At 32.9% G+C, this 11,418-nt stretch overlaps 1 protein-coding gene across 1 annotated transcript; it reads left to right on the plus strand.

The window, feature by feature from the left end:
- Positions 1–6,945: 6,945 nt before the first annotated feature.
- On the plus strand, positions 6,946–7,425 carry LOC107022199. Its single transcript, XM_015222880.1, has one exon. The coding sequence runs from the start codon at positions 6,946–6,948 to the stop codon at positions 7,423–7,425; it is 480 nt and encodes a 159-aa protein (XP_015078366.1).
- The last annotated feature ends 3,993 nt before the right edge of the window (positions 7,426–11,418 follow it).

The raw sequence follows: 11,418 nt of genomic DNA on the forward strand, positions 1-11,418 counted from the left end.
ATAGGCCCTGGAGCCTTACTTCTATTAAAACTTTACCAGCTAAATAAAATTGAACTGCTAATCCATGATCCCCAATGAATGGAGAACATTTTAATACAACAATATTCAGGCTTGGACAGTATTGACCCACAACTTTGAGCGACTCATTCCCTATGTTTGAATAAGAATCTATCGTTAGTGAAGTCATATCGGGACAGTTCTTCACAATGTCCAACAAACACTTGTCAGTAATTATTGGGAATTTGAAAAGATCAAGTTTCTCTAATATATGGCACCCATCAACTATTCCAGATAAGCCTTTATAACCAACAAAAGACACATTCGATAAGGAAAGATCTTTGAGAGTAGGGCAACTTGAGCAATAGCCACGAGACCAGCATCAGTAACACCATAACAAGGATTGTTTCATTGAATGGATAAATTTTGTAATCCTCCATGATTTGGAGTTCCAATGGTAATGGAAGCAAGTCTGACACTTATGGCTTCCCTACCAAAAAGGGAACTGACAAGATATCCCTCACCTTCTACACAATTATATTCTCCAATCTCATTCCTGCAAATGCTGCATAAAATCATAAGCCATTGCTTGGAAACATAAGCACAAACACTTCTCTCTTGGCCACTGGGAAGACGTTCGAATACCTCAAAGATGTTGTCGATTTGTGTTCGATAATATAGCAATATGGATTTTAATAAAATTTGCAGAAACAAGAAGTTATCAAAGTTTAATAAACCAATAAGAACAAAAGAACAAAAGTTAATTCACAAAACTAAAATCTGTAAACATACTAGAATCTGAAATATTTAGAATGGTAAAAGATCAAGCCTACTGAATGCACATTTTCCCTTGAGGAAATTATTCCCCTTTAGTATTCGAGGTTTGATCTAGAATATGTTCTCCCATGAAAGAATGATTTCAATCACCAGTGTATTGATACCCAAAATGCTAATGTCAGCAAGCCACTCAACGACAGTAAAGTACAAGAAGAAACATTATGCAGAAGGAGAAGATTAAATCAAATAAATTTGTAAGGAAAAAGTCTAAAGATCTAGTGGTATTTATAGCCAATATAAATTGGTTCTAAAAGGTTGCAATCCTTTCAGAAATCCACACGACCATTTGTAATAGTTTATAATATTTCAAACGTTCATGGTTGTTTTTGGAAGTTGCAACCTTTCAGAACAGTTCCAATACCTAGAAGATAAAAATTAAACGGGAAAAAACTCAAATAAAATGGGTCACGCAGATCCGAGTCGTGTTAAATATTTTGGTTAATCAACTAACAAGTTGAAATGTTTTGGTTAATCTCAACTAATTATTGAAAATGTTTCGGTTATCAGCTAATTAATTAAAATGTTTTGTCCATTTAATTTAATTTAATTCAATGAGATAAATAATTAATTAACTAAATTTTTAAAACAATCTTTGTCCAATAAATAATATCTCAATCGACCATTTTCCAAAACCGATTCGAGCGAGCGATGATGAAGACTGTGCAAGGGCGGTCCCTCTTTCCAACCCTATTAACAATTAATAGGAATGTTTGTAAGTTTAAACTATTTCATTTGTCCTTTCCACTATAGATGAGGGAGAAATGCATTTCCACTAAAGCATAAGTCAAGTTCCAAACTTTCCAAGTTCCTTTTTTTTCATCTTCCCTCCATTTCCCATTAACTCTTTCTATATACCCAACAATACCCCACATGAATGGGAAATTATTATAACATATGGAATGAACGAATGAGTATGAACTTTACATGCAAGGATTAATTGCATTTTGATAAATAGGTATCTCCTTAGACTTTCTGGAGTGAATATATGTCGGATATACTCGATCAATCGGTAGATTCTATATCTGTGAATCGTCGAGCTTCGGTGTATATCTAGAAAACCATATGTCACACAATTAACCTTTACTGTTTATGGTTCTTGCGGTTGTGTTCGTTTCAGCTATGAACATCTCCTGGTTTCATGAGATTGTAGAGAATAGGATTTTGACATAAAATTCTCTTTGAAGCAGCTTATACTTTGCATTAAAATAGGTGATTTCTAATCGTGTCATCTCATAGATACAATATTTGGTCAAATCTGTCAAACCTCGCAAATCATAAAAATTTTAAGCTTGATTAACTCATTAAAAAGCCTTAAAGTCTTAACGTTGTTCCTAAACATTATCTTCATCATGAGAATGGATTAAGTTGATTAACAATGTTTAACCGTTAGTCACAACTTCGTTTTTCTCCTTTAATATAGCTCTTGGGATCTCCAGTCTACTAGATAGTGTTACCGCCATACTAACTTTTTCTAAGCCACTCATTCCCTTAGATGATCTTTCAACTGCCTCTCTCACTTGGCCTTTCGTTAGTGGATCTAACACATTATCACTAGACTTCACATAGTCAATTTTGATAATTCCTAGAGTAGTTTTCTTACGGTGTTATGTATCTGTCGTATATTATATGACTTCTCATTGTACATGACGCTCCCTTCCCTACTTATTACTGTTTGACTATCGCAATGTATGCAAATAGGTCCCATAGGTTTGGGCCAAAATGAAATACCCTCTAGGAAATTCCAAAGCCATTCAGCTTCTTCACTAGCCTTATCTAAAACAATAACTTCATATTCCATTGTGGAAAGAGCGATACATCTCTGTTTGGACAATTTCCAAGAGACTACTTTTCCACCAAGTATAAACACATAACCACTTATGGATTTTAGTTCATTCGATCTAGTGATCCAAATGGCATCACTATATCCTTCAATCACGAAAGGATATTTATCATAATACAAAGCATAGTGTTGTATGTGTTTCAAAAACCCCAAACACATGTTTTATTGCCATCTAGTGAGTTTGATTTTGATTACTAGTGTATCGACTCAGTTTTCTAATAGCACATGTTATATGTGGTTGCGTTCATTTCATAATATACATTAAACTTCTCAACCCTCTGGCATATTCCACTTTAGAGTCACTTTCACCTACATTCTTTTAATATGTATAGATTATGTCAATTGGAGTTTTGACAACATTGAAATTCCAGTACTTGATCTTATATAATACTCTTTCAATATAATGAGATTAAGATAATGTTAGTCCCTGAAGAGTTTTAATAATCCTGATCCCTAAGATCAAATCAGCAAGTCCTAGGTCCTTCATATAAAACTTGTTGGACAGCGTGCACTTAGAGCATTTATATCGTCAATATATGTACTCATTATTAACATGTCATGAACATACAGACAAACAAGGACTTCATGATTCTGAACATTTTTAATGTAAACACACTTATCACATTCGTTAATCTTGAATCCATTTGCAAACATTGTTTGGTCAAATTTAACATGTTATTGTTTGGGTTGCTTACTTGAGCCCGTAAAGCGACTTCACAAGTCTGCGTACTTTCTCTTCTTTACCAAGAGCAACAAACCCTTTAGGTTGTTCCATGTAAATTTCCTACTTCAACTCTCAATTTAAGAAGGATGTATTTACATCCATTTGGGGGATTTTAAGATCATCCACTGCCGCTAGTGCTATTAACATCCTAATTGATGTTATCCGTGTTACTCGAGAGTATGTGTCAAAGGTGTCCAAACCTTCCTATTATCTGTATCCTTTAACTGCAAGTCTAGCTTTATATTTGGTCAATAGCCCCATCAACTTTCATTTTCATTTTAAAGATGCACTTTGATCCTAAATGTTTATTTGATGGAGGAAGATCAACCAATTCCCAAGTATGATTACTTAAAATTAATTCGGTTTCACTATTAACCGTTAATGTACTGTAGTTTCACGGTATTTCTAATGCATTTCACTTAAGAATTGTGTATGTCTTGAGCCTTTTTTATGAGTTTTAAAAAGTTTTGTGTCTTGTTTTGAATGAAAGATGTTCAGGCAGAAAACAAAAAAGACAACTAAAAAGTGCAGAAACATACCTATGGAGGCAATCGAAGGACCGTCGTTCAATTGACGCTTCGTAGGTGAAGTTGTAGATGAGTAGCCCAGTATTTGGAGGAAATAAGGGAAGCCTTAACAAGTGTGGTACGACAATTGACATCGACGGTCCGTAGATCAATCGATGGACCGCACTTGTGAACCGTAGTTTGTGACTGCAAGGGTTCCAGTACCTGATATTTGAAGAATCTAAGTATAAGTGACAGACGAGCTTCAACAGACATTAGATGGAATGATGGACCGTACTGTTGGTCCGTTGTTTGATTCAAAGAAAGTTTCATTTGGAGTGCAAAAATATTTCTAAGTCGTGGCTGACGGAAGCAAACCACGGATCGTGAATCTATCGACGACCATGCATGCCTAAGCAAAACTTTTTTTATTTGAATTCCCTTTTCATTAAGACTTTTTTTTCTACAAAGAGGGGATAAAAACCTTGTTTTGGGGGTTGACTATTATTCCTTTTGTTTTAGTTCTTGCTTTTGGGAATTGTTCTTTGCAACTTTAGCAAATTATCTAATTTCAAATTCTATTTGACGATTTTTATGTGAAATTCAAGCTGGAATTTCTAAGTTTATTCTTATTGCTAAGTAATTTCATGATTTCTTCATCTAAAAGCATGAATTGTGATCTTGCAAACATGGGTAACTAAATCCACAACTAGGGTTGTGGGAACCACGAAGGATTAACAACGTATGACTAGTAATCAAGCAATTCTGGAATAGTGTTTTCTTATGTATTGATAATTCTTACGTTTAGAAGTATTTTTAACGAGAGCACGCGTTAGATTTTGCCTTATAGCTACTTGCTGGACCAAGGAGGTAGTTAATAAGAAAAGAATTATCAACATAGATTTAGTGTGATACTATCTAATAGGCTAGTGTCGATTGGTGCGAAGTAGTAACTAAGCCATATATCGATTATGATGTCTAATATGAGCTAATGGTAAGGGTTAGTGAATTAAACACATGTAGTTGGACCAAGGTGCAGGGTGAAATTCTCTAGATGCCGGACCAAGGGTTTAGAGATACCTAACTTATCACTTTGCATGTAATACACTAGGAAATGATTGTCATTAGTAGGATTACCGCGTTACGAACTTGTGGGGAACATACATACCCTATTTATATTTTCATCTTGATATCAACAAAAGTTTTCTTTTGTTCACTTGTTAATCTCATAATTGAAGGAATTTTGTTTCATAACCCCCCCCCCCCTCCTTTACTTTATTGCTCCGAAAATACCTCGACTAAAAAGAGATAATTGTAGGTTAAAGTTAAGTCAAAACCATTTTCCATGTAGAATCGACCCTACCTACTAGTTGGGCTCTTTACTTGATGACGACCTCTTATGCTTCTTTAGGGAGGTGTAATTTGAGCGTGTCAAATTTTGGCACCGCTGCCAGGAAAATTTGGCTTTTAGATTATTTTAACTACTTTATTGATCTTTAGTCAACTATTTCATAATTTTACTTTTTCTTTGTGTTTTGGTCTCTCTCAGGCTTAGCTCTAGTGTATGCCAAGTACACGGAGCCGAGGGGAACCACTCACTCCTTACGATCTCGAATTGAATCAAATATTGCGAAGGATGGAAAATCAAGGGGTCCCAGGTAATCCAAATAGAGAGAATATAAGTGATGGAGCAGGATGGCAATCTCCAATACAGGTCGGTGTAAACAACCAGGTGCTAGTTGAGAATCAGTTAGGTGATGCCTTAAGAGTGCAACCTACAGCAGCCCCACGACCTCAGGATCATTGTAGAGGCAACGTGAAAATTGCAGACTCTGCCTTGGGGCACACATTCGTGGTGATGAGTAGCCTGATGCAGATGCTCACCGCGAGGGGTTAATTTTTTGGACTCCATCGGAAGATCCACATGCTCATATAGCCAATCTAAGAGTTCACTACCTAGAGAGTCGGTGAGTAGCCCTTGGGACAGATTGACTGCGTTCGTGAGGGGGTATCTTGAATCATCGCATCGATGATGAGTCACTGAAGGAGTATTTATATAGAGGTTAAGATGACAACAATAAAGTGGTGCTTGATACTATTTCTAGTGACTCTTATGGAGAATGCAGATACGTTGAGATTGCAGAGAAGCTGGAGATGATATCTTGAAACAACAAAGCTTGGAGCACTATAAAGTTGGACACTGAGTGAAACACCTATTAAAGCTACAAATAATCCAGCCGCAGATCAGATTCATGAAGAAATGGCGCAGATGAGAACCGAGTTGCAGTTGGTCTTGAAGCATGTGAGTGAAGGCACAGTGAAGGTGAATGCGGTAAACTATTTGACTAGACCCCCACCATCGGCAGAAGAGTATTACTATGAAGAGGATGCATATGAAATTAATGATCAAACGGGGGGTTTCAGACCAAACGCCCAAAGTTCCAAGCAGGATAATTGGCGCCAAGGTCAAGAAAATCAAGGTCGGAACTAATCGTGATAACAACTTCAACTGGAACACCTATGGTAACAAGAACGATTTGGTTGAGCCATATTTTCCTCCTCAAAATAAGGAAGCTTCCCCTAGGGAAGGTGGAGGTAGTATGGTTGGGATTGAGAATATGATGCAGAAGAGGATGAGGAGGTTTGAGGCAACTGTGGAGAATGTCAAGGAGATGAGAAGTGGCCTATCTGGAATTAGACAAAAGGTGGATGCATATGTTGTCTCGATAAAGCACCCTGTGCTACAGATGACTCAGTTGTCTACGATAGTGAACCCACGCCAAACCGGCACTCATCCAAGAAACCCTATCCAGAACCCAAAAAATGATGGGAATTGCATGGCAGTGACTTCTAGAGGAGGTAAGAAGACTATTGACCAACCTATGTCGTCTGCAGTAGAAGGTGATATGAGAAAGAAAGATGAGATAGCATAATCTAGTGGAGAGTTGGGTGATGTAACAAAGATAGAAGTAGAGTTATTGCATAAAGTGGTTTCCATCCCTAGACTTCCACCACCATTTCCACCAAGATTGGCGAAGAAAATGGAAGATGGTAAATATTGCCGATTTATCATTATGTTGAAGCAGTTTTCCATCAATATTCCATTTATAGAAGCTTTACAACAAATGCCTGGATATGCTAAGTTTATAAAGGATATGGTGACAAAGAAAAGGTTGGTGCGTTTCAAAGATGATGACAGAATGCAGCATTATAGTGTTATTTCCACAAGGTCTCTTGTGCAAAAGAAGGAGGATCCAGGCGCCTTCACTATTCCATGTATTATAGAGTTGTTACAATTTGCGAAAGCGTTGTATGATCTTGGTGCAATCATAAATCTTATGCCACTGTCAATTAATAAGATGTTAGGTGTGGTAGATCCAAAGCCTACCACGATGCGGTTCCTGATGGCTGATCGAACTGTGAAGAGGCCCATACGTGTAATACATGATGTGCTTGTGAAAGTGGAGTCGTTCACCTTTTTGGCCGATTTTGTGATTCTTGACTGTGAGGTTGATTTCTGAGGTCCCCATTAATCTTGGGAGACCATTCCATGTCACTGGGCGTGCACTAGTCGATAAAAAAAAGGCAGATGAAGTTTAGGTTGAACAATGAAAAAGCAACTTTCAATATCTCTAGGTCCATGAAGTAGAGTGGTGAGCTCAAAACGGTTTCTGCTATAACCTACAGAGTTGAGAGTGTACCCGAAGTGCAAATTGAAGAGCGACTACGTGTTGAGGCACTAGCAGCGGTCCACATGAATTTTACAGTGATGGTATTGAAGAATATGATTCTTTGGTGGCCGCTCTTGAAAGAAATGAATATCGATCAAAGCCGAAGAAGTTGGAATTGGAGATGAAGAATCATGAGTCTCCACCTGCGAGACTGTGAACACCTAGATTTTGACCAAAACATAAAAGTTTTACACCAATTTTAATAATTAAATATTGTTATTTCAAAAGGATTATATTTAAAATAAATGAAAAAATTAATTTTCAATTACTACAAATTATAAGCTCATTTATATTAAAGTTTAATGATAAAAAAATAAAAAAGACAAAAGAAGTTGTGTATTTAAGGTATTATTTTAATTCTTCTAGTCTAAAAGTAATAATAACAATATATATTATGAAAAAGTAAAAAAAAGTGCTAAAAATTTTAAATTACCTTACCTTTTTTTCGAATTACCCTAACTTTTTTAAACTTATTTTCCTAAAAATCCTCCTCCCATCTAATTTGTCTTATTTTTATTCTATTTTTTAATTCCTTTTTTGCACGAGTTTTTCTAAAAATTAACAATACATGTTTTCTTATCATCTTCTTTTTATTTATTTTGTTTTATTCATTTATAATTTGTTAGTATCAATATTATTATTTATTAATTTTATTTTATTTCCTAATCTCAACCCTAATTTTCTCAACTAAATTTCAAACTAAATCTAATCCCCTCCATCAGCATTCTTTTTAATTAGCACCAGATGTCATACAAAATTATTATAAAAATATACGCTCAGTAGAGAGAAAAAAATGATAGATAGAGAATATACAGACTGAGATTGAAATACGAAGAAAAAACAAAAAGCAAGAGCAAAAACAAAAAGAAGAAAAGTGAGTTATTCTTTTGAGAATTGGGTAGAGTTAGAGGTTTTGCTCGTGGTTCCAAATTCGTGGTTCTTTAAAGTTAATACTTGGTTATTAACCTCGGAAATTAGTAGATAGTAGCAGTTCTTTTTGTAGTGAATCAATTTTCACGACGAGGTAACTCTAAATTATTGTATGATTTAAAGGAATGCTTGTACAAAAATTTAATTCCAACAATATGAATTTCTTCAAACCGCATCTATTATATTTATTATCATTATTATTATTATTACTACTTTATTTTTATTATTATGCTCTTTATATGCAATTTGTAATTTATATCACTTCATGATATTGAATTGTTAAATTTGAATAGATTAGTATATCTTTTCATCTAGTTTTCACTTCAGAAGATTTTGTGGAATATATATAGACTTGTGAGATTAGGATAAACTAAAATTTAATCGATTAATGATTTAGAAAAGCTTTTGTGATATATGTTTCCTTTTAATTTGTTTATTTTGATAAACTAGTAAGTAAATAAATAAATATATAAATAAATAAACTTGTTGGAAAAAGCAGAAGAAAACAAATTGAATTAAATTAGAGTAAAAGGTAAGATAAAAAAATTACAGAAAGTCAAAAATATACAAATTAAAAAAAAAAGGAAGTAGAACATAAAAAAAAAATCAAAGGAAAAGAGTAAACTGTCTAAAAGAAAGTAAAACAAATATTATAAAAAAAACATGTAAAACAAAAATAAATAAATACGAATTATATTATTGTAAAATTTGAGAAGAGATGATTCTAATAAAAATAATATACTGAAGATTAAAAAAACATGAAAAAAAGGAGCTGATAAAAAAAACCTCTAAAAAGAGAAATAGAATGTTGTTAAAAACAAGAAAAAATAAATAAGTAAAAAAGGGTAACTAAAAACGTGCAAAAGGAAAAGATGAGAAAAAAAAATTAAAATAAAAGAAGAACTTTTTAGAAAGAAATTGTCTTAATTTCTTTAGATTTTTTTTGCTTAAATTTCATAAAATTTTATCTCCTTTTTTAGATCTAATTATTTTTAAAAATACAATCCTTAATTTACTTGAACTCTAAGAATCTTTTTCCTACGCAAATTCTAATTCTTAACTATTAAATACCTATATAAATTCTACCATAATATCATTAATACATACATACATATATACATACATACATATATATATATATATATATATATATATAAACTGTATAAAAATTAATAAAATAAAATAAATAATAAATAAATAAATATGAGTATTTCAAATTTTGAATTAATGGACACAAACCAAAAATAATAAAATATTTTAAATAGATTTAAAATAAATAAGACGATTTTTAATAGGTTTAAAATAAATGAGAGAATAAAGTAAAAATATTTTAATACTAAGTTAAATAATACAATATTCAAAAAATTAAGTCAAATCATACTAAAGTCAATAAATAGACCGTGCTAGAACCACGGGATTTGAGAGGTGCCTAACACCTTTCACTCGTTCAACCGAATTCCTTATCCGAAAATATAGATCGCAGACCAATAAATTTAGATTCAAATTTCCCTTTAATTAGAAATTTAATTATGGTGGTTTGGAACACCAAAACTCAATTCTAAGTGGCGACTCTAAATAATAATTATCATTTTTCAAAATGATACTTTAATTTGAAAACTCTTTTTTCTTTCAAACAAATAAATCAAAATTAAAGTTTTAAAATTAAAAAGGGGTGTGATAGATGGCGACTCCGCCAGGGACAACCAGAATTCGAGCTTATAATGTTGACTTATGTATGACTATTACTTATTTATTTATATTTTTGGATATTGTATTTATTGTCTTATTGTGCTAGTTGTCTATTTATTTACTATTTTGATATTATTTGAAAGGTATATAAACTATCTTCTCTTGCGCACACCTTTGAGTACTCATTGTTATAATTATGAAATTGCGACTGCGCATCCCGCTTCAGTAAAGATAGCCAATGGATTTTCGGTCCATGGTAAAGGATATTTAATCACACCTTTTTAGGATGGGGAGCACCCATGCACAATGTCGAAAAGCGCTGCTAACGGTACATTACTACTCCCTGACTCGAGTTGTCCGCTCGTTTTACAGTCAGTCGAAATTCATTTCTCCATCAAGTTTAACCTTGATAGAACTAAAAACAAAATATAGTTGTTCCTAGTAGGCTTCCTTATTTGAATAATTTGCATATGATTTAAAAAGAGACTCTACATATGATCGGATCTATCTAGGATAGGTAACTCACTTTACCTTTTTAAATCAAAATCACAACAACAAAAAAAAAATCTTTTATTATGTAAAGTTCATAAAAAGAAAATTTTAAAGTTTTTTCTTATATCACTTTAAACGAATAATACATTTGCATTTGTCAACAAATGTCTAACAAAAATTATTTAAGTGTTAAATATGAACAAGCTACACATACCTGATTCTCACTTTAATGAGATACGTAGGCAACCTTCCTTGGGTTCGGTGATCCTTAGTTATAAATTAAAAATTTTAAAAATATCTTAATTATTATTTAAAAATAAAAAAATAATAATATCTGTATCCATTAAAAAGAAAATTTGACCTTAAGAAAACAAAAATGTTTTTACTCATATTTCTGAACTACGTTTTACCTGATTCTTGCTTCGTCCAACCGAGAAAAAATTTAAAAATCTTCGTCACATAAAATTATTTAGAATTTTTTTGACTTGGTTGGTACCAACATACTAAGAATTATGCATAAGAAAAAAATAATAAAGTGCTAAACTATTTGGCAAGACAGATCAACTTTGTTGTGACCTATAGACTTCTATTGACATCTCTCAATAATTTATGTAATACTTGAGAAAATATCTTTTTTAAAATATATATATATATATATATATATATTGATAT

This window comes from Solanum pennellii, chromosome 6, assembly GCF_001406875.1.
Source record: "Solanum pennellii chromosome 6, SPENNV200".
Classification (NCBI taxonomy): domain Eukaryota; kingdom Viridiplantae; phylum Streptophyta; class Magnoliopsida; order Solanales; family Solanaceae; genus Solanum; species Solanum pennellii.